This window comes from Lynx rufus, unplaced genomic scaffold (assembly GCF_022079265.1).
Source record: "Lynx rufus isolate CCGP_SWC_20201006 ecotype Redwood Valley unplaced genomic scaffold, mLynRuf1.p SCAF_12, whole genome shotgun sequence".
In the NCBI taxonomy this organism is placed as follows: domain Eukaryota; kingdom Metazoa; phylum Chordata; class Mammalia; order Carnivora; family Felidae; genus Lynx; species Lynx rufus.
The window spans coordinates 20,650,057-20,674,939 of NW_025814826.1; the positions used below are offsets into that span (position 1 = coordinate 20,650,057).

At 38.1% G+C, this 24,883-nt stretch overlaps 1 protein-coding gene across 1 annotated transcript in view; it reads left to right on the forward strand.

Annotated features, from left to right (window-relative positions):
- Window positions 1-322: 322 nt before the first annotated feature.
- The window catches only part of CUNH8orf34 (chromosome unknown C8orf34 homolog), a 164,279-nt gene continuing 139,718 nt past the window's right edge, over window positions 323-24,883 (forward strand). The window contains 3 exon segments of the mRNA XM_047073747.1: window positions 323-457; window positions 459-575; window positions 577-651. Coding sequence (XP_046929703.1) covers window positions 323-457; window positions 459-575; window positions 577-651 — 327 coding nt within the window.

A 24,883-nucleotide genomic window follows, 5' to 3' on the forward strand; every position in this document is an offset into this window, starting at 1 on the left:
GGGCAGGGCGAGCACAGCCTTGGGAGAAGCCCGGGCTGTTTGTTCCCGCAACGGGGAAAGGGGACGCACACAGTCGGGCGCGCGGACACACACGCACGCACACGCACGCTTGCCGCGAGTTCGAGCCCCGCAGCCCCCCACCGCCCGAGGGCGCCCCCGGCGCCGCGCCAGGCGGAGAAGCATCCGCCTCCTGGCTCCTGCTGCTGCTGCTGCTGCTGCCGCCCAGAGGAGAGAGGAACCTGGAACCTCTGCCTCGAATTTCCCCCGGCGCCGCGCGCTGCGGAGAGCGGCGGGGGTGGGCGCCAGGAGGAGAACGCGATGAATGAGTTCTCCCCTCGCCTCGGAGTTGACTGAGTTGGCGGCGCCGCGCCCGGGCTTCCGGCTCTCGGCGCCCCACGCGCTCGCGGCTCCCGGGGCTGCAGCCCACGCCCGCGGCCGGGGCTGTGCCCGCCACGCCGGGGGAGCAGAGGCTCTGGAGCTCCTGTCCCGGCTCCAGTCCGGGGGAAAAAGGAAGGTTGTCCCCTGGCCCAGGCGCACGGCCGCGCGCTCTCCCGCACTCTCCGCGGCCCCTTCTGTCTCTCCATGGCGTCTCATCAACAATCCCGGATCCAGGCTTACCTGGAGAAGAACAAGATCGGTCCCCTGTTTGAGGTAAGGCGCTGTGGAGGAGGGCGGTCCCGTTTGTATCTGGGGGAAGGGGTTCAGAACACCCGGAGGGAAGGAGGGACCGCGAACAAATGCGCGGGAGGGGTGGCCGTGCGGCCCCAGTTCGCTGGCATTCGCTCTGCCCGGGCGAGGGGGTCCGGGAACGCGGCCGGGCGGGCACCTTGCCGGTTACCTGGGCGCGGACAGGTGAGCTGGAGAGGGCCCAGCGTCAGTCTGGCAGGGGAAGTTTGAGCGGTCTGACTGTCCTGCATCTCTCAGCCTTATGCACAGGACCCGGACAGGCTGAGACCCACAGATGCACACACTTAGACTGTCTTACACGCTCACACTTTCTTCCTGGAATTTACACCGTATTGCATGTTGGATTTTTTTTTTTTTCTAATGTTGGCAGTAGTAGAACCCAGAAAGGTGGAAGAGGCGCTTAGCAATGGGGGAGACTATGGTTAACTGGGAGAAAACTGAACTGGTAAGGAGTAGGCTTCGGTAGATGAAGGCGCCTTGAGTGAAATTGTCAAACTGAGACGCTGACATTGATCTCTGGATGAAGGGAGAGTCCTGTGCATTGCAGACCCTACATGTGTTAGGGTGAGAAAGGGGCGGAGAAAGATTCAGGAAAAGCATACACGTATTTATGAGAGGAGACGTGTAGCTCTGAGCTGCTTTCTCTCGCCATCAAAGAACCGATGACAGAAATACCGGAGGAGAAAGGAAGAGCGGGAGGACAAGAGAAAAAGAACCAGAGACTGAACTGGGCACTGGCAAAGCGTCCCGGCGGTAGCCAGCGCGCTGGGCAGATGCTAGTTCCCGCGGGGAGGAATGCCCAGGTTCCGTTCCCAGCCCGGTCCCACCATCCAGCTGGGCACGGGTGGGAGACGATCGGACGGACGTGGGAGGCTCGAGATCCTCCCTCCCCCACCAAAAGCAGCTGTGGTCACTATTGGCGGTTTACGTGTCCGCGGCGTGGGAGTAAGGCTGTAACGCGGCAGGGGGAAAAGATAGAGAATGGGGTTGTTCCCTAGTACTGAGGAGAAGAGAATAACTGCAGAGAGGGGTGGGGGAAGCGAAATAATGCCCTAGCACAAAAAGGGAGAGGTGGACAGGGATGTGATCAGATAGGTCTTTTCTCTGGGGAGGATGGGTTTCAGATAACCAAGATTTGCAAGATCTCAAGTTTTTCTGCCCAACTTTAAGTTAACGTTGTAGTGTCTTGGGAGCTATGGCTACTGTTTCAACTGAAACTCGTTGTATAGAGTCACGAAGTCCTATAATGCATGTCTTGATTCTTGTTTCTGCCCAAGTGTTAGCAGAGGAAGTCCATGTAGAATTGCTGGTGCAACTAGGTTGTTTTATTTTATTCTAATGATTAGAGACCATGCCTAGTTCGATATCTATCTATATAAAAAGCTGAAGCATAATAACACTTTGTGACACAGTGTATTAATTGTGTTAAAAGAAACATGAAATACTTTCACAGTGTTTCTACGCCCCTAGAATATAAAGTATAATTTACCAGGGAGATTAAGTGAGTTGTTTGTTTTAATAGATTTGTTAATTTATTTTAAAATTGCTGAGACTCTCTCCAAATGATAATGATAGAGTTTGGAATATATGTAAACTTTCTACATAATTAGGAAATAAATCCAACTTGATTTTTATGAAGTGCTTATTAAAAAAAAAAACTAGCCCTCTAGATGGTTCTGCATTAATGAATTTTAAGTGAAGACGAAATTGTCTCATAAAATCTTAAGACTTCCTCACCACAAAAAAAAAAAAACAAAATTATATGCTATGTATTTTATTGATTTTTTTGGGGTGACATATTACCTACATCCCTATTAGCTTGGATTGCAGTGGTGAGTAATTTTTAATGGTTGATATGTACTTTAAACAATTGAAGGGAGAAAACAGCTAAGTTTCTGCTTCTAAAAGCAGGTTTGTATGCAACAATTTTGATCATAACAGAGCTTAGTTTTGAATAGAATTATATATACTTCAAAAAATTAGAAAATCTCACTAGCCTGTAGCGTCTGTCTCATGCTAGAGAGAATATAAAATGTATAGTGTTCATCTGGCATTCTCAAAGCTCCCAGGGCTTTGGTCAATGCTTCTCATGAGAACTGCTTCAGGAGATCAAGGAGGAGCCCAGGAACCTGGACTTAGTAAGAAGTGGCACAAATGATTGTTACATATTTAATTTCTGGACCACATTGTAAGAAACGGTGTCATAAGTTAAACTCTTGTGACTCTTAAGTTTTAATATCTGTGCTATGTTGTGATTTTTTTGTGCCCTGGAGTTGGTGGACATAGGCTTACTTTAGTTTTGAAAATATACAAGACCTGAAAATGTGTTCCCTTTACAGATTTTCTAAGTTAGGAATGTTTTAAGAAAACTTACTGGAGTAAAGCACTTTAAAGAGAGCACGGGAATATTGTTTAAAAAAAAAAGCAAAGATAACATATACTGGTTGAGAATATTTGTATCTTGTTATTTTTTTAACTATACAGCTTAATTACCTAATTTAGTTACTTAGTTTATTTCTTAACTTAGTTTATTTGCTTATTTCTAAATTTTATCGTTTGAGAAGTTTATAAAGCGATATACAATATGGTGTTGTGAAACTATGTTAGATGAAAATTAATCTTGTTTCCACGTGATTGAAGGTATAAATTTATATTGTCTTTAAATATGATTTAACATGCTTAGAGGCATTACAAAACCATGTCTAGAAATCATTGCATTAGAGCTGGGTAATGATATTTTAATTAAATAATATAAAGAGGTAAAGTGAATATGGTAATAATGACATATCCCACAAACTCTTGAAATTTTTAATACTTTTAGTATTCTCATTGGCTTATTCAGGATAGGCTAGTATCCTGATAGCCTAGGCATCAATCTATGAGGAATGCTTGACATCGCTTCAATAAATTAGCACTAGAATCCTATTAATAAAGATTTCCACATGTAACTCCTTACTTAACTGGCAAGATATGAAATGGTTTGACTTTTACCAAAGTATGGTATTTTGTAGCACACGTAGGCAAGATTCATGGCACAAACACAAGACTTACTTCAACCAACTGCTTAATAGTTGAAGAGCTTGACAGTTAAAACTTTTGAAATTGAATAATCAACTGGCATATATCTGCTTTTTGGGATCAAGTGATCTACTTTGTCTATGTTGTAAGTAGTTAAACTTCATTCCCAAGAAATTGTGTATGTGGAACATCACAGTAAATTCTTTATTTTCAACAGAGAGAAATTTATACTTTTCAGTTTCTCCCATTTCCATGAAATAAACAGAATAATTATTTGAATATTATTGCTGGAAGGGTGCTCAGGGCAGTCATATATCTTGGCTTAGGACTGATTATGCTTACAAGAGAGTGAAATCCTAAACTATTAAAACTCAGGATAATGGGGTCCCCATTAAATCTTCATAGAATATTTAAATCTCTGTGTATTGAAGATGTGGCAAACCAAATTCACTACATTTTTTTCAAATGTGGTCTGACCCACTCCAAGTAGAATGGAACCACTTTATCACCTTCTCTGTTTAGTTCAAAGTACCTCTACTCACATGGGCTAAATTTGTGTTAACTGACTTGACATATATGTTATGAAGTGGACTCATATCAAATGTGTGGTCAACCATCAGCTTGCATCATTCATACAGTTACTACTGGGCAACTTGTTTTTTTCTGATACCCCTGCCCTACATATTCCAGCCATGTCTGCAACCTTGAACTCAAGTTGGCCTGGAGATTCTCAGGCAGTGGCCTGGTAGGATCAGGAGATTTGTTATATATAAGGTAGAGGACTGTTGAGAGAATAAGTAAATATATTGAAGATAATGCAGTCCAGTTTTCTTGCTGATAGAGACGGGATTCACAAATACAAAAAGGAGAAAATGTAGAATGCACCCTGCAGTGTTGGATTGAAATTGGAGGTTCTGGTGTATCTCATAACTTCAAGAATAGAAATAGATATAAATGTAATAGAAGTAAATATGGATTTGTATGTAGTAACATATACATAAGTATATATGCCTACATTTATTTCCTTACTCTGTCTACTGTGATGGCCTGAAAAATAGCAACATCTCAGTAGCAATGAGCACACCAAGTGACAGATTTTGAGTTCTAAATACCATTCTCCATCAAGTGGAACCAGATATCCTTGGAGAAATGGTTGATCCTAGGCTTGAGTCTGGGAAAGCACAAGATAAACCTGGACCATCTTATGCCAGGGAATAAGGAAGTGGTCAAAGAATTATAGGAACATGTCAAAAGCTTGAAGAGACTCCTGTTAACTAAATCTGGGGCAATTTGAGATTCAAAGTATGATAGTAACAGATTATCATACTATAAAATAGGAGTATTGTATTCCACTACAATATATTGGGATACATGAATGTATCTAATTTATGGGGAGAAGATAAAGCTTTACTTTATAGTAGAAAGCCAATTAATAACAGTAGAAGTGGTGATGGAATTAGAGAATTACTACTTGGCAACCACTGAGCAATAATTGAGGCAATAAACATTAATTGTTGCTAAAAACTAATGGGTGAAAGTTGGAGGAGGAATGAGATGTTTACCTAATGTCTAGTATCTTTCCACAAAGTAGTTGTTAATTACAAAGGGAAAAGTAACTTTATAGTGAAGAAACCAGGCAGACTGAACTTTACTCAAGTGATGGGACAAATCAATATTGTGTGCTCCTGAGAGTATGCAGCTAAAACAACTTTAATTCTTTAATATTTATGCCAATTACACATGACCTGAGCTGAATAATGAGAAAATATCTGATAATTTTGATAGGGAAATTCTGATTTTCTGATGTGTTCAATAATGTATAAAGTCATGACAGTCAAGGAAAGTCTCAAACTGATGGGACAATACAACTAAGTGCAAAATATGGTCCTAGAACTGATATGTTCACTAGGAAGGACATTATTAGGAAAGTTTTGGAAAACTTGAATGGAGTCTCTAGGTAAAGTATATATGGAGTTATTTCTGCTCCTCATATACTTTTTCTGTAAGTTTAAAGTTCTTTTAAAATTAAAAAATATTAAAAATAAAAAAGACCATCTAGGAAATAAGTATTTACCAGTAGTTCACCCATTGGATATTTTTTTAAACATTAAATTATGTGAACTTAGTTAAGAATTGTATCTGTGACTTACAGATACAATTGAAATCAGTAAGTATTAAGCTATAGTTTTGAGTAAAGCTATACTTACAGTCATGGTCAACTAAGCATATGCATTTTCCTCTTATCCCTCCAAACTTTTATTGAAATATCAACAAAAATGTTAAAAAATAAATACATAAGAGTGCTGGAACACAAGGAAAGGTGCTGAGGCAGAGAGACTGTTTCTCCCATATGAACAGAATTTCTTTATTATGAATGGTGGTATATCCTTTGCACCTATCTATGGTCAATTGACATAGAGTCAATTATAAGTAGTGGAAATGTTATTTGGAATTCCCTGGAAGGTGCCTTAAAATAGTTGGATTCAGTTTGGACGTGTTCCTCATATGCCTTCCTTCCTTATTGTTGTCTAGAATGCCTCTTTGTTCATTCTTCCTTTGTACCCTTCTTTATTCTCTCCACTTCCCCAGGCAACTACTTGTTTCCTTTCTGTTACCGTAGAATAGTTTTCCTTTTCTAGGGTTTTGTATAAATGGAATCCTATGCTATGCATGCTTTTTTTCTGTATATCTTCTTTCACTCAATATAACTATTTTACAATTCATCCATCTTGTGTCATGTATCAGTAATTTATTTCTTTTAGTTTCTGAATAGTATTCTATACGGATGTATGCATTTGTTTCTCTTGGGTAAATACCTGGAATAAATTGGCTGGATCATATGGTAGGTGTATGTTTAACTTTTTAAGACATTAGCCACTAGTTTTGAAAAGTGTATGTACAATTTTACATTCCAACCAACATTGTATGAGGATTCCAATTGTTCCACGTTCTCGCCAAAACTTGGTGTTGTCTGTCTTTGTAATAATAGTCATTCTAATAGGTTTGTGTGATATCTCATTTAGTTTTAATTTATATTTACATTATGGCCCCACTCTTACCCCTATATTCTGAGACCAGTGTCAGTGGAGATCATGTGGGAAGCATGGCTTCTCTCACCCCTGGCAGTAATGAGGCATTTCTTTCCCTCCCCACCTGGGTCATGTCAGGGGAGGCCTAGAAAAAGAGTCAGGACTTTCAACATTGCTGAGTGGTAATGAGGCCATTCCTGCCATGAAATCCATGCCAAGATACATTATAGTTAAACTTCTGGGGAAAAAAAGTCAAGATATATCTTGAAAGGAGCGAGAGAAATGAAATACCATACCTATACAGGGAAAACAATTTGAATAGCAGCAGATTCTCATCAAACCTATGAATGTCAGAAAGAAGTGGCACAATATTTTTCAAATGCTGAAAGAAAGAATCTAGAGTTTTATAGTCAGAGAAAATATCTTTAGAAATGAAGGGGAAACCAAGAGAATTTGTTACCAATGGGTCTACTCTAAAAGTTTGGCTAAAGGAAGTTCTCTAAACAGAGAAGAATTGATAAAAGAAAAAAAAAACTTTAGAACATTAGGAAAGAAGAAAGAACATGGAAAGAGAAAAAAATATGACTAAATATAATACATTTTCCTTCTCCTTTTGAGTTTCCTAAATTATGTTTGCTGGTTGAAGCAAAAATTATGGCAGTGTCAGATGTGGTTCTAAATGTAGGTAGAGAAAATATTTGAGAGTTGTATTATAAGCAGGAAAGAGTAAAGGGGAGAAAAGGAGGTAAGGTTTCTATAGTTCACTTAAACTGGTAAAACAACACCTATTGATAAGTTGTGCATTTTTAATGTCATACCTAGAGCAACCACTAAAAAAGCTATACAAAAAGATGCCCTCAAAAACTCTGGTAGTTTAAAATGGAGTTCTCGGGGCACCAGGCTGGCTTAGTCAGTTGAGTGTCTATCTGACTCTTGATTTTGGCTCAGGTCATGATCTCACAGTTCATGAGTTTGAGTCCCACATCGGCCTCCACACCCTCTCAAAATAAATAAATAAACTTAAAAAATAAATAAAATGGAGTTCTAAAAAATGTTCATATAACTCACAGGAGTAGGAAAAAGAAAAACAAAGCAAAGAACAAATAGAAAACAAAAAAAATAACATGGCAAACTTTAGTCATAATATGTCAATAATTAAATTAAATGCAAATGGTCTAAATATACCAGTTAAAAGACAGAGATTGTCAGAGTAGATTAAAAAAATATGACCCAACCAGTAGGCAGTATCTAAGAAACTCACTTCAAATACAAAGAAACAAGCAGGCCAGAAGTAAAGAATAGAAAAAAAAAAATGATTCAAACATCCAAAGAAAGGAGGAGTGGATCTTTTAATGTCAGATAAAGTAGACTTCAGAGGATAGAAAATTACTAGAGACAGGAACTGCCATTATGCAGTAATATAAGGGTAAACCTACCGAGAAAAATAGCAATCAACAGCAGAGCTGCAAAGTGTTTGAAGTGGAAACTGACAGACTTAAGCAGAGAAGTAGAGAAATCTACAATTATAGTTAGGAAATTCAAAACCCTTCTCTTGACAATTGGAAGAAAAACTATACAGAAAATCAGGAATGCTATAGAGGAACAAATGCACATCAAAGGATATAGTCGACATTTGTAGACCACTCAATGCAACAACTGCAGAATACATATTTTTTTTTCAAGTGACACGGAATGTATACAAAGGCAGACCATTCCCTGAGCCACAGAACAAACCTCAGCTGAAATCATACAACAGGTTTTCTCCATTACAATGGAATAAAACTAGAAACCGGTAACAGAAAGAAAACAGGAAAATTTCTAAAACACTGTGAAAATATACAGAATACTTCTAAATAATCTACTGGTCAAAGAAGAAATCTCAGGGAAATAAAAATCCATCAAACAATGGAAAGGAAGATATATCACAATTTGTGGAACATAGCTCAAGCACTGCTGAGAGAGAATTTTATAGGGTAACATGCATACATTAAAAAAGTGGACTGATGTGATTGGTTAGAATAGGACCCATGCTTTTTATGTCATTCCCCTGTGCCCTTCCAGTCATAGAGGACAATCTGTCCAGCTAGAGAGAGGGCTCTTCTACAGTGAAGGATGTGTCAGTGTCAGTAATCCGCTGACAATGGGTGTTTGTCATGTTTTGTATCCAAAGTAGATCTTCAGTTCTTAAAGGTGGGAAACAAATATCTTGCCTCATTCTTTATTGTGCATTCACTATAGTGTCTAGTGGAGCACAGACAATAAAGCACAGACAATAAAGGAGTTGCTATCTGTTGAATTAAACAATACACAAACAAGACTTGTGTATTTTTTTCCTTCTATGGAAAAAAATACATTTAAGTCACAACCAGCTAGCGAATAGAGTCTTAATATTTATTCCTTTAAGACCTAGAGCAAAATATTCCCCATCACATTAATTAGCCTTTATGTACAGTGAATAACTTTTAATTATGTACTTAACTATCTGATTCACTTTCAGCTATATTTTTTCCTTTTTAATATCTGCTTTCACGAGAGGGCCTGATAAATTAATCCACACCACTGTATAAGGCTTAATGTATACCCCGCCCCCCAGCACATTTGCATTTCAAGGGAGGAAGTTGCATGACACAGTTATATGGGATGAAGCAGGTGATCTTGGGAAATAATATGAGCTTAGCAACCATTTATTCTCTGCTTGACCCTGGGCACTTGATGATCTCTGTGCACATTAATGTCCTCATCTGCAAGACAATACCTAAGAGGGATTTTATGAGGACTATATGAGATGAAATAAAGTCTAAAGAACCCAGTCCAGTGCCTGGCACTTGGTGGACACCCAATATTTTGACTGCCATCTCATTAGATGCTACTACTTCTCTTTTCAATTAATAGTAATAACTCAGTGACAGACCCTGTGGAGAGATGCTTTTGAAGGATGGCCTTCTAGTATCCTGAAATTAGAACTAATTCAAAGTGTGGAAAAAACAACAAAGTAAACATCTGCTTTTTTTTTTTTTTTTTAATTTTTTTTTTCAATGTTTATTTATTTTTGACAGAGAGAGACAGAGCATGAACGGGGGAGGGGCAGAGAGAGAGGGAGACACAGAATGGGAAACAGGCTCCAGGCTCTGAGCCATCAGCCCAGAGCCTGACGCGGGGCTCGAACTCACGGACCGCGAGATCGTGACCTGGCTGAAGTCGGACGCTTAACCGACTGCGCCACCCAGGCGCCCCAACATCTGCTTTTTAAGGTTGTAGCTCTGATATCTCTGAAAAAGCACTGTGGCACAGTTAGAAAGGAGAGTAGGCCAGTGTGTGTGTGTGTGTGTGTGTGTGTGTGTGTGTGTGTGTGTGTGTTCTTTGTTCAGCGGTGGGAGAAAGGGAGGTCTTGCTTGTTGCTGTATCACAAAAGTATACTTTACTTTGGCTAAATTTGGAGACATTATACATAATTAGAAAACAATCCAGAATATATCTTATTGTCTCAGAGAGGCAACCTGGATCACTCCCAACTAAAATAGCACACACAGATCCAATGTCCCTGTCACTCTCTGTAGCATGATTTTTTTTATATCCCTTATTGTATTTGATATTGTTTTGTTGGACTTATTCCTTTGATTTCAGTTTATATTCTGTTTATTCCACTAGAGTATAAATTTCTTATAGGAAGATATTTTGGCAGTCTTTTTAACTGTATCTTCCTGCCTAGAAAATGTCTGGTATGTAAATGGTGTTCTACTAAATAGTTGTCAAGTACATTTATGAATGAAAAAAATCAAGATCAACCTATCAAATTTGAAAAGTGTGGTTTGGGTATGAATAATCATTTGCCACTAGGAGTCTGGGAATATCTCAGCAGTTTATGAGAGATTTCACTTTCTTTAAAATTCATTATGACTTTGTTATCTTTTCAACAGCTATTAAGTTCGTTGGCACATAATGTTTGGAACGTCATTTACATTCATTTGGTACATATTTATTGGGTGCTGTATTATGTATTAAGAAATATAAATTGAAATAAAATTTTTCCTGTCCTCAAAAACTCCTGCATATTTAGAAAAGACTGATAATACTTGGGGCACTCTCAAATATTATATTCTGGTAAACTTTACAGAAGCCTACCTTGGTTTTCTGTTTATATGTTTGGTACGTTTTCATACATAGCAATACATTCCATTAATAGACTAATAGAAGTAAGAAATTAATACTTGAAGTTCAGATTTAGAGATTGGTTTCCAATAAATTTGCCATAGAATCAAGTATGTAAATTGAATAAGGTAAAGGGTAGATTTGTTAGTTTCTGTTGTTTTTGCTCCTGGGAGTTCTTAGCACCAGTAAGACATCTAAACATGAATTATTAAAAATACCTAAATGATATGATTGTTGAGTAATGTTCTACATGAAACACACTGACAGTTTTCAGTTGTAAGTTGTTCCTTTAACATAAAAGAGAGAACTTTCTTTTTGAAGTATAGCCTGGAGTGTAAAGGGGTATATAACTCCTGCTCTTTCTTCGCTTTTTGAACATATTGATCTGAATTCAAAAAGTGACAAGCTATATTGAATTGAGAATACATTTGATTTGTCTGCACATTGAAATAATATATCTATTTGTGTGAAGTGAACTATATTGTATTAAGATTTATTGTAGCTGTATATTTCTGAGATATTATTTTTATTTTAATGCTATTTTACTCCTAGGATTCTCTCCAGAGGATCTGGTATTGTTTTGTTGATTTCATTTTTCTTGTTATGTTTTTTATTTATGATATATAATTATTTTAGCATTATATAAAATGGTGATTAAAACCAGCTACAGTTTATTATGCACAGAATATTATTCTATTCTGACTAAAATTATTTATTGAAACATTTCTTATTATCTTTCCTCTTAGTGATATATCAATGATATGAAAAACACTCTTAAAATATACAGATGACAAATACTCTGCTATGTGGAACCTTAAAGTCTTAGTTTTCCAGAATTTTAAAAATCTAACCCTTTCTTTATATTCAGGTAAGACATTGAGGTCTGTGTACAATTAGCAACATGTCACTGCCATAGTCTATGGATGGATAGGGAATCCAAGACAGAGGGCAGTGTCACTACTTTATCAATAGTTCAATCTTGAGAAATCATAGTGAAGAATTCATGCAGGTCATGTACATCAAGTTCTTAAGTTATTAAAAAGTATATTTTTGGATAAAATTAGTTGAACAGTGACTTGGGTGCCCATTCAGCTTTAGGGTGACCCACTAAAGAATTACTTTCACTGAGCTGTGCAGTGAGTGATTTAAGAAGCCTTTATTGAGAGTCATTATAAGAATCAGACCATGAAAATACAGTTTTGTCATCTATTAAAGGATGTTGTGGAGGGGCATGTTCATTGCATTAGACAGCATCCTCTTATGAGAACTACTGTTCTCTTTTATAATGTCAAAAATAGGTTATGAACCTCACACCTTCAGAATGGCTAAAATAAAAAACACAAGAAACAACAAGGATGTTGTCAAGGATGCCAAGAAAAAGGAACCCTCGTGCACTGTTGGTGGGAATGCAGACTAGCTCAGCCATGTGGAAAACAGTATGGAGGTTCCTCAAAAAATTAAAAATAGAATTACCATATGATCCAATAGTTCCACGACTGGGTATTTACCCAAAGAATATGAAAATACTAATTTGAAAGGATATAGATACCACTGTGTTTGTTGCAGAATTCTTTACAGTGGTCAAATTAAGGAATCTGCCTAAGATGAATGGATTAAAAAAGGTGGTATATATGTATATATAATGGAATATTACTTAGCCATAAAAAGAATGAAAGCTCGCCATTCGGAACAACATGGATGAATCTAGAGAGTATTATACTAAGTGAAATAAGTCAGTCAGAGAAAGACAAATACCAGATGATGTCATTCATATGCGGAATTTAGGAAGCAAGGAAAACAAGCAAAAAAGAGACAAACCAAAAGGTAGACTCAACTATTGAGAACAAACAAATGGTTACCAGAGGGGAGATGGGTGAGGGTATAGGTGAAATAGGTGAAGAGGGTTAAGAGTACACTTATCATGATAAGCACTGAGTAACATATATAATTGTTGAATCACTATATCATACACCTGAAACTAATGTAACACTGGATGTTAACTATACTGGAATTAAATAAAAGATAAAATAAAAAATAAAGAAAAACAGTCGTATATGAATATTTTGAATTGTGTAATTCATAGCATTCCTTTCCTTTTTTTCTTTGTATAGGCTTCTGGAAAACTCGTGGTAGCCAGAATGTAGGTCATTATCATGAACATTTTTTTTTATTGAAATATAATTAACATACAGAGTTATAGTAGTTTCAGGTATGCAATATGATTCAATAATTCTATGCATGTCTCAGTGCTCATGAAGATAAGTGTACTCTTAATATCTTTTATCTCTTTCACTCCTCCCCCTATCCACTTCCTCTCTGGCAACTACTAGTTTGTCCTCTGTATTTAAGAATCTGGTTTTTTGTTTGTCTCTTTTTACTTTATTTATTTGTTTTGTTTCTAAAATTCCACACATGAGTGAAGTCATATGGTATTTGTCTTTCTCTGAGTTATTTTGCTTAGCCTTACAACCTTTAGATCCATTTACATTGTTGCAAATGGCAAGATTTCATCCTTTTTTTTAATGGCTGAGCAATGTTCCATTGTATATATACCACATCTTCCTTATCCATTCATCTATGAAGAGATACTTGGGTTGCTTCCATAATCATGGCTATTGTAAATAATGCTGCAGTAAATATTGGGGTGCATATATCTTTTTGGATTAGTGTTTTTGGTTTCTTTGGGTAAATACCCAGTAGTGGAATTACTGGGTCATAGGTAATTCTATTTGTAATTTTTTGAGAAACCTCCATAGTGTTTTCCACAGTGGCCGCACCAGTTTGTATTCCCACCAGTAGCACATGAAGATTCCTTTCTCGTGAGCATTTATATCTCCCTTCTTTTCCCCACATTGTCTTCACTTGTTTTACTTTATGTTTCCCTCTACTTTTTTTTTTTATTTTTTTTTTAATTTTTTTTTCCAACGTTTATTTATTTTTGGGACAGAGAGATACAGAGCATGAACGGGGGAGGGGCAGAGAGAGAGGGAGACACAGCATCGGAAACAGGCTCCAGGCTCTGAGCCATCAGCCCAGAGCCCGACGCGGGGCTCGAACTCACGGACCGTGAGATCGTGACCTGGCTGAAGTCGGACGCTTAACCGACTGCGCCACCCAGGCGCCCCTCCCTCTACTTTTTATTTATGCTATTTGATCATAATTTATACTTCTTTGGAAAATACTTTAACTTCCTTCTGAAATAAGGATGAATATAAATATGTTATATAAATCATAGAATGACCTAATCTTGGTCCAAATAATTTGGGCATATCATAGGATGTATTGAATCATCTGTTTCCTGTTGTTACATGTTATAGCTGGCTTTCTTTCTAGAAATATTTATTTGGCTCATTCTGGATGTTTAGTGAGAATATGTTTGCAGGATTAGCCTCCCAGGGTTAGCCTTTTGAGTAGCAGAGATGAAGCTGCCTTAAAAGGCAAGCTTTGAGACTCAGGGCTTTTACACAATGTTTTCTCTGCTTAAAGGTTTTCCTTCACATGCCTCACATGGCCAGCTCCTCCTACTGTTCAGATCTCAGGTTTAATTTTTTTTTTTCAACGTTTATTTATTTTTGGGACAGAGAGAGACAGAGCATGAACGGGGGAGGGGCAGAGAGAGAGGGAGACACAGAATCAGAAACAGGCTCCAGGCTCTGAGCCACCAGCCCAGAGCCCGACGCGGGGCTCGAACTCACGGACCGCGAGATCGTGACCTGGCTGAAGTCGGACGCCTAACCGACTGCGCCACCCAGGCGCCCCTCCCTCTACTTTTTATTTATGCTATTTGATCATAATTTATACTTCTTTGGAAAATACTTTAACTTCCTTCTGAAATAAGGATGAATATAAATATGTTATATAAATCATAGAATGACCTAATCTTGGTCCAAATAATTTGGGCATATCATAGGATGTATTGAATCATCTGTTTCCTGTTGTTACATGTTATAGCTGGCTTTCTTTCTAGAAATATTTATTTGGCTCATTCTGGATGTTTAGTGAGAATATGTTTGCAGGGTTAGCCTCCCAGGGTTAGCCTTTTGAGTAGCAGAGATGAAGCTGCCTTAAAAGGCAAGCTTTGAGACTCAGGGCTTTTACACAATGTTTTCTCTGCTTAAAGGTTTTCCTTCACATGCCTCACATGGCCAGCTCCTCCTACTGTTCAGATCTCAGGTTTAAACATACCGTCAGAGAGGCCCTCACAGACCACTCAATCTCAGCAGCTTCCCATCAGCCCCTATCACACCACGTTGTTTTATTTCCACACAGCACTCATCAGGTGTGGCCTTTTCTCATTTATTTATTTAGAGATTGGCTCCCTCGCTTAAATTAAGCTCCCCAAGGAAAGGGACTTTGCCAACCTTGTTCTCTGCCATGTCTTCACAATGCACAGTAAGCCCATTTCCTGCAATCAGGTATTCATTCTCATTCTTCTTACCAAATATTCCTTAAAAAGGTTAAATAAGCTTTGCTCTAGATAGGATATTATATGGAACCATTAAAAATGTGGAACATATGAATTCAAGATTGTATGTGTATGTAACTATGTAACATATGCAAAAAGATAAGAATGGATAAGAATGGTCTATACCTTTTATATGAAGTGCTCAGTGGAGGGGCTGTTTTTGCTCCCACAACCATTCTGATTTTCCAAGCTCTCTGTATTACTGTGCTATTGCTTTTAGTATTAAGTCATTTGTTTTAGATCATTTCATCTCCTTGAGACCCCTACTAACTCCCATATGTGTACTATATTTGCATATTAGTACTGGATTTCTTGTAAACTATAAACCCTAATGGGGCCTGTTGGCAGAGGTTGAAGGAAAACCCCTCATTCAGGAGACAAATCAAAAATGATGGTTATGACAAGCTAGAAGCAGGTGTCATGCAAATGAGCACCAGGTGATTAGAAATGGTGCCAGGTGGGCAAGTGGAAAGGCATAAGTCAGCATTTTCAAATATAACTCGACTATCATGTTTTACCCACCCCTTTCTTTTTTTTAAACCCTTTTTAAAGAGTTGAAAAACATTGAGAAGTGTGGACACACAACACACATGTGCGTGCGTGTGCATACACACACACACACACACACACACACACACACACACACACACACACTGTTTCTCTACTCATTGTGGCCATGCTTCTTAAACAAGAGTATGTATTCATTATGACAAATGCTACTAACTGTGGATGATATTCAAGGTTCATGTACATTTTAAAGATAATCAAACTTTAGAGAATTTTCATGCTTGTACTTTGTCACTTTTAGCTCTGTGTTCGTCCATCCAGGAGGATGAATTCACAGTCCAGGGTCATTAAAGATGCAAGAGTTTTGGAACATTGAATTATGAGATGAATTCCAAACTGGGGTGGCATTCAGGGTCCTCCAAAATCTACTTAACCATACTTCTCATTTTCCCCACACACTGCCTTCAGTGTGAGCAAGGTACTTTGTCCAATTATCCCAGTACATATAATATCAAGTCTTTGCTTGATATTCTTTCTACATGGAATATTTTCTCTGCTATAATGTCTTAGATGGGGTTCCTTGGGAGACAGACTCTGAGGTGGAGATTTGCATGCAGAGGGTTAACTGTGGCATGCTTATGGGAGCAGCCCATAAGGGATGTGAAGGGAGTGAAGGAAGTGGGTTTGAGTGGAGGAACAAAGTGAACTGTGAAGTAGTTATAATAGAACTCTCAGATGATCACAGGGAGAGCCCTGCAAGTGCAGAGGTCCTTAAAGGCTGTTCCTTTGCACTTTAGTGATTAGAAGCAAGCTTCCTCCAAAGAATGTGACCTTGGATGAGGCAGCTGCCTTCCTGGAAGGACGAATCTGGACAAGACCTTAGGTGAGAGCCTCTAACAGCCAACACTCCTGGCAGCTGGCAGAATGAGCTTTTGTTTCTGAAGAAAGGATCTGGGCACATACCCCAGAATCTACATTTTCCTGTTTGAGTATCAACCACTCATTAAGGGATAGTTCATGTTTTGTTTCTTTAATTAAATATTTTTGACTTCTCTAGCTACCCTAGATTTTCTGTTTCTGTGAACTATTGCACTTAGGGGCTGTGCCACTCACTTTTGTGGTTAACCACGTTACTTAACTACTTTCTTCGTTATGGTTTGCTTTTCTAACTATACTGTTGGCTTATTTTTTTTTCTTAATGTTCCTCCTAAGTATCTAATTTGTAGTATATGCATCATAAGAATTTAATTAAATACTTGTTGAATGAGTAAATGCATAATAACAGCATGGCTTGCAGAAACACAAGATAATCTTTGCTTTATCACAAAATAGGCTAAACCTTTCCACTACTTCTCTAAGCTTCATAAATGAAAAAATATGCAGAAGATTAAAAGATGATCCACAAAGTAAAAGGAATTAATATCTCTATAGTCTATTACAGGAGTCAGTGGATCCACTTTTGTGTGTGTGTGTGTGTGTGTGTGTGTGTGTGTGTGTGCGTAAGATGGACCAATTTGGATTGTCTGTTGTTTGTCAGAAAAGAGTCTTTAAGTTATCCATGTGGTTAAAAATATTGTGATTTGTAGGGTGCCTGGGTGGCTCAGTTGGTTAAGCATTCAACTTCAGCTCAGGTCATGACTCATGGTTCATGGGTTTGAGCCCCACATCGGGCTGTGTGCTGACAGTGTGGAGCCTGCTTAGGATTCTCTCTCCCTCTCTCCCTCCCTCCCTCTCTCTCAAAATAAATAAACTTAAAAAATATTGTGATTTGTGGAATGTAAAAACGTAATTATGTGACTCCATTCAATCTGTGCGAGCCTAAGAAAGATGCAGCTAAAATAAATGGCATCCTTTTTTGTGTGTTTGATTGATTGCCTTCTCTCTCACATGGGGTATACATCTGGGATTCTTAGATGGATGGTTTTTTTCTTGATGGCTCATTTTGACCAAATAATCAAGGTTTTTCATAAAAATCGTATAGTTTGTAGAAATTAAGTCTGATTTTGAAGTTTTTTTTTTGTTAATACCAAGATCTTATTAAGTATGCAGCAGAGTTTTCATTTGTGAAAAATTAAGATAGAAAAATTGGTCATTTTAATCTTCTCTGGACCAGTTAAGATGCAATAGAGTCTATACGTATTAGTTTACTTTCTACTGTATTTTAATATACTTAAAATGTGATTTTTGGAGGGTCATCTAGCTCAATGAAGTCCTACTCCTAAAAGGTTTCAAATGCCACCTTACTCTATGAAAATGAGGACGTTTTACCCCAGATTATTCTGAGATTGGACCAGAAAGTAGATTTAATTATGATGAAAGGAAATTTATCATTTTGATTTTAAATGTGTGTTGAGAACCATGCTAAATTATCCTAGTTTATTTTTACTTAGCCCTAAATTATTTTGAATTTTTCCATGTAAAGAGCCATATTGTTTGTGAAAAGCACAGTGTTGTTTCTTTCTTTCCAGCTATTATAGCTTTTATTTCCTTTTTTAAAAAAATCATATGATGATATGATGGCTATTATTAGTGAAAAGTAGTAAAAATGACAGTTTTGTTTCTTTTCAGTGTCAATAGCCTTTATGTCTTTTTTGAGGAGAGGAGGGACTTTACTCCTTTGGCTAAGAATTCTAATACAGTGTTGAAAAGAAATGGTAATACTTTGTACTTTTTTGAGTGGGTTCTGATTTTAAGAGGAATGATCATTGCAACATTAGTAGAGTTTAAATAAATGGATAACTTATAAAGTTAAAAAAATTCCCTTCTCTTAATAGTTTGCTAGAACTTTTAAAATTAAAACCTGAGTTCACTTGGAGTGCCTGGCTGGCTCACTTGGAAGAGCATGTGACTCTTGATTTCAGGGTTGTGAGTTCAAGCCCCACATTGGGCACAGAGAATACTTTAAAAATATTGACTTCGCTTAATATTCAAAGGTCTTATTCATATATTGATATTATCATATGACTTTTCTCCTTTATTCTGTTAATTGGAAGAAGTACATTATTGGAATTTTAAAATGTTAAACCAGTTTTGAATTTCTGGGAGAAATTGATTCTGATCAGTTGCTGGGTTTGGATTGCTAATATGTTATTTAAGATTTTCCTCTTCAAAAAACCTCTCTGACCTCAGCCACAGAAATTTCTTACTTGATGCATCTCCAAAGGCAAGGGAATTAAAAGCAAAAATGAACTATTGGGACCTCATGAAGATAAAAAGCTTCTGCACTGCAGAGGAAGCAATCAACAAAACTAAAAGGCAACCTACAGAATGGGAAAATATATCTACAAATGACATATCGGACAAAGGGCTATCCAAAATCTATAAAGAACTCACCAAACTCCACACCCGAAAAACAAATAATCCAGTGAAATAATTGGCAGAAGACATGAATAGGCACTTCTCTAAAGAAGACATCCAGATGGCCAACAGGCTCATGAAAAGATGCTCAACGTCACGCCTCATCAGGGAAATACAAATCAAAACCACACTGAGATATCACTTCACACCAGTCAGAGTGGCCAAAATGAACACATCAGGAGACTATAGATGTTGGAGAGGATGTGGAGAAACGGGAACCCTCTTGCACTGTTGGTAGGAATGCAAACTGGTGCAGCCACTCTGGAAAAGTGTGGAGGTTCCTCAAAAATTAAAAATAGATCTACCCTACGACCCAGCAATAGCACTGCTAGGAATTTATCCAAGGGATACAGGAGTGCTGATGCATAGGGGAACTTGTACCCCAATGTTTATAGCAGTGCTTTCAATAATAGCAAAATTATGGAAAAAGCCTGAATGTCCATCAACTGATGAACGGATAAAGAAACTGTGATTTATATATACAATGGAATACTAGTTGGTAATGAGAAAGAATGAAATATGGCCTTTTGTAGCAACGTGGATAGAACTGGAGAGTGGTATGCTAAGTGAAATAAGTCATACAGAGAAAGAGAGATACCATATGTTTTCACTCTTATGTGGATCCTGAGAAACTTAACAGAAGACTGTCGGGGAGGGGAAGGGAAGAAAGAAAAAAGAGAGGGAGGGAGCCCAACCATAAGAGACTCTTAAAAACTGAGAGTAAACTGAGGGTTGATGGGGGGTGGGAGGGAGGGGAAAGTTGGTGATGGGCATGGAGGAGGGCACCTGTTGGGATGAGCACTGGGTGTTGTATGGAAACAAATTTGACAATAAATTTCATATATGTATATATATATATATATATATATATATATATATATATATATATAAGACTTTCCTCTTCTACTTTGGAAGTTTCAGACTTAATTGTGTGTGCGGTTTTCCCAGAAATAGTAGGATGCATGATGAGTAATATGTTTACCTTCCTCATGAATAATGCAGTAGCTTTAGAGTGCTTTCCCTCTTGCCACTACTTTTGCCAGCATATATGCTGTTGTTCATTATTTCAATTCATTTTTTTAAATTCCAACCCACAAAATAGACAGGTAACCAGTACCTTAATCTTTTATTCACATTTTAAGATGTTCTTTCACATACTTCTCCCTAGACATCCTTGAAACCAATCTTCCAATTCTGTTATTTTCAAATCTTCTAGCCACACTATTATCCACTGCCCATAAATCAGTGAATCCCCATTTCTGGCAATAGATCAGTTACAAGGGTAAGTAAATATTCTTAAAGCTTTAGAGCCTTTCTCTCTTTCTTTCTAGAAGACTTCTTGGTGGACATAATGCCTCAATAGTCCACTTGATTTTATGCCAGTATGTCATACTGGACCAGGTCTAAACCAGTATCAAGTGTTTTTTTTGTTTTGTTTTGTTCCTTTTTTTCTCCCTAGTCATGCATCACTAATGAACTCCCCATGAGGATGTACATATAGGTTGAGGGAGAGGCAATGTAGCAGAAGCACATATTTAAGGAATCTGAGCTACCTGCATATGTAACTTACTGTGCTCTGGATTTCTGCTGTAAATGTCCAATCTTATGGTGTGGTAGTCAGAGAACGCCCAGTTCATAACGGACAGCTCAGATCATGTCCAATAATCAGGTGTTCTTCTAGGGCCCAGTAATAAACCAAGAAGACTTCTGCTATCTGGAGAAGCACATAGGACTTTACTAAAATTCTCGTGGGACCTGTGCATCTTCTCCTGTGCAGGCTTGCTGGCCACTCAGTGCAGCATCCCACTTGGCCCAAGCACTTGGACTATTACTGGATCCCCTGGGACATAAGGATTTATGTACTACAGCTGGATCTGCAGAAGGGCCTGATGTTGCTCTGGACCCCACTTGATAACAGCAGCCCAGGGGTGCCTCGGTGGCTCAGTTGGTTAAGTGTCCAACTCTTGATTTCTGTCCAGGTCATGACCTCATGGTTCGTGAGTTCAAGCCCTGCATCAGACTTTGCACTGACAGTGCAGAGCCTACTTGAGATTCTCTCTCTCTCCCTCTCTCTCTTCCTCTTCCCCACTTGTACTGTCTCTCTCTCCCTCTCAAAATAAATAAGTCAGTTTTAACAAATCCCAGCAGCCTAATGGGTTGTTCAGTGTATTCAGGTATTCAGTATGTTCAGTATATCAAAGGCATGCTCCTTTGTAGTGCTAGGTGGTGTGGGTACAGCAGCTTTGGAGAGGATAATCTTGAAGGATTAATGGGCCCTCAGAGACTTCACCTACTTGGGAAATCCCTAAATTTTCATGAGGCCAGACTCTCCATTGTGGTAACTCAAGTCATGTTTCAGCCTTCCACATCCAGTTTCTTTCTCTTTTTGTATAGATTGAGTTGTATTTTGTAGGCTGCCTGTCTGTTCTACTTCTAGGGACACCATGATTAATTTTTAGGCAATATGAAAGACTACTGCTGGTCAGAACATTTTGCTTATCATTTGGTTTCTGTTGCTCATTATCATAAATATGTCTGTCCTGTCTGTGGAAGTTAAGCAGTGCCACCTGAGTGGCTTCCAGAGAAAGCCATCATCCCAGTTGAAAGCAGAGTCTGTCTTAGTGGCAGGATTTTCTCTGTCTTCCCTGGTCTTTAGAAGACAGCCAACACAGAGTTTTTCAAGGATATTCTCTTGGTCTTCTCCCTGATGTATCTCCTAATTCTTTTTTAAAAATTTTTTAAATGTTTATTTATTTTTGAGGGCGGGGGGGTGGAGAGAGAGAGAGAGCGAGAGAGCGAGCGCATGAGTAGGGGAGGGGCAGAGAGTGAAGGAGACACAAAATCTGAAGCAGGCTCCAGGCTCTGAGATGTCAGCACAGAGCATGATGCAGGGCTCAAACTCCCAAGCCATGAGATCATGACCTGAGCTGAAGTCAGACGCTTAACCAACTGAGCCACCCAGGTGCCCCTGTATTTCCTAATTCTTTAGTGAAGAGAATGTCCTCATCCCAGTGTAGAGTCAGGGGTGAGTGGATGTGCAGTTTTCACGTGATAAATTTCCTGCACTATTCTTATCTTTCTAAGTCTTTGTACTCTTTCCTTTGAATCATTCTATCCTGTAGCGTCTCAACCTCGCTGAATTCAGGACTCTTGAGGCCCCGTGTCAGTCAACCAACCTAGCAAACTGTTAGAACATGAAAACTAACACTTTACATAAGGAATGTATAGATTCTCCTGTATCAACCCAGCACAACCCAGTGTTTTATTCCATTTGCTCTGATCTAACATCCTTAGAATTCATTTCTATACATATTTTTGCCAAAATAAATTAGGGAAATCTTACAGAGTGTAAGCTATCTCCTACAGGGTCAACCTTTTTACCTGTCTCCCAGGAAGAAGCTGATAGCTGATTCTGGTTATCAGTCTAAAGGGAAAACAAAGGGGTGGTTGGGTGAATCTTAATGAGAAACGTATCCCATTGCAAGGCAACTTCCCAGGTGAGGTTACTCAGAGCCCCAAAGAAAGAAAGACTATCTCCTTAACAAGAAGGACATGATTTCCATAAAATCACCTAGAGCTTTAAGAAATAAGAGATTGTTTTATGGCTGCTGGCGAAGCTTTGTGGTTCTCTGTGAGTTGAGCTGAGAGTAGAGCTCTGAGCTTGCCATTATTTTTGTAAGCTGTCAGTTTAGGCAGATTCCCCCTTAAAATTATTACTTGTATTCCTTATGCTCACCATTATTACAATAGTGGTCAAGGGTAGCAGCCATTCAGTTGCCCAAGACAAAGGCTTCTCCAGGCAATTTATCACAAACATGCATGTTAATATTTTAAAGTGTGATGTGTCTACATGTCACATATTTTTAGTATTATAATTCTCACTGGGTTCAAGCATATGACCAAACAAATCATAAAAGTTCCATCTCCAAGGATCTTGATCCTCAGTACTGATTAGGAGCAAGTTGGAAAACAGAAGCCACATTTCATATTTCAACAGAGATAATATATTATGGGGAATTGGCAGGATAGGGGTTGGAGGACTGAAAAAACAAATAGGGAAAAGCTGGGGTAACTCAAATTCAGTAATTTCAGGAAGCAGCTATATGGAGAGTCTTGGGAACAAAGGGAAGAAACATAGAACCAGGGGAGCACCACTGTCCAAGGTTGGGAGAAGGTGGATATTCCAGCTGCAGGGGAGAGAGCAAATTCCCCCTTTCTCTAGCTTTTTGTTCTATTCAGTCGCTCAATGGATTGGATGATGGCCATCCACCTTGGTCAGGACAGTCTTCTTTATTGAACCTACTGGTTCAAATGGTGATCTCTCCTGGAGACACCCTCATGGACACACTCAGAAATAGTCTTTTCAGCTATGTGGACATCTCTTAGCCCAGTCAATTTGACACATAAAACTAGTTATCACAGTATTCAATATGGTTTACTTTTGATCCACTGTTCTCCGCTTTAGTGCTTTAGCCAAAATTTCTGAGAGAGCTGGAACTGTCTCATTCCATGTTCTACTTCACTGGTTAATTTACTAGTAGAATTTATTTCCTTTTCTTAAGTCACAATATATTTCATTTATAGCAGCATATGGCCAAAAAATTAAAATATGTTTTTTTCTACATTCATTTTGAAATAAATATGTATTTTGGAGTTTTTTTTTTAGTTAGTAGTCTTGGTATATCAGAGAATTAAAATAAATACAGCCACAGACATTAATAACAAAAGCAAAATGATATAACTCTTTCTTAAAGTACAGTTATACTTAAGAATTTTTTATTTGAAGATTATATTAGAAACATATTTATATGTCTTCTGGTGTGTTAAATAAACCTATAGCAAATACGAGATGCAAACTGTTAATCTTCGATGCTCAGGTTCTCTCTTCATGACATCCAACTTAAAATGAAAGTTTTCTCCCATTTCTGACTATAGCACTACAGATGTGAACCTATTTTATTATTCGTAGTGGATAGGATTTGTTGTAGTTCAAAACTGACCAGACATGGACATTGTTTGAGGGCCCAGCTCTCCACCAAACACAGATAAAAATATTTGAACTGCTTTGTAATTATTCAACTTGAACTTTGAGATTCAGAGTGAAGCCTTGAGGACACCACGTAGCTCCTAAAATATTAGCCATATTTCTCCCAGTGCTACAAAGAATCCATATGTGAAACATACTAATCAACTAAAGGTAGTTATCTTTATTGTTATCTTTTAAAAAAATAAATGATCAAGGCTAACAGAGTTTAAATAATTTGCCCTAGATCGTGTCTAAGTGCTAAAACTAGGATTTGCCTTGGGGGAAAATGCTTGGTCTTTGCAATTAAAAATTGTTCAAATACCAATTTCCCCTTTTACTAAAAGCGTGACAGGAAATTACTTAACTCCCTCAACTTTCTTTTAATCAACCATAAAGTAGGGTAAATATTTCCTACCTTAGTGGCTTACTGTGAAGATTAAATAAGGCTATATGCTTTGATTTAGTGACTAGTGTAAAACAAGTCAATAAAAAGTCATTTTCTCTTCTCTCTTCATATAGGAAAAGATGTTATAGAATCAACATCAATAAGATTCTTTGAGATGCTTTCTAACTCTATCAGAGATAGTTCTGTGATGACTCATCCACATCTTAATTGGACTTAATTTTATACCTTTAAGAGAGAGA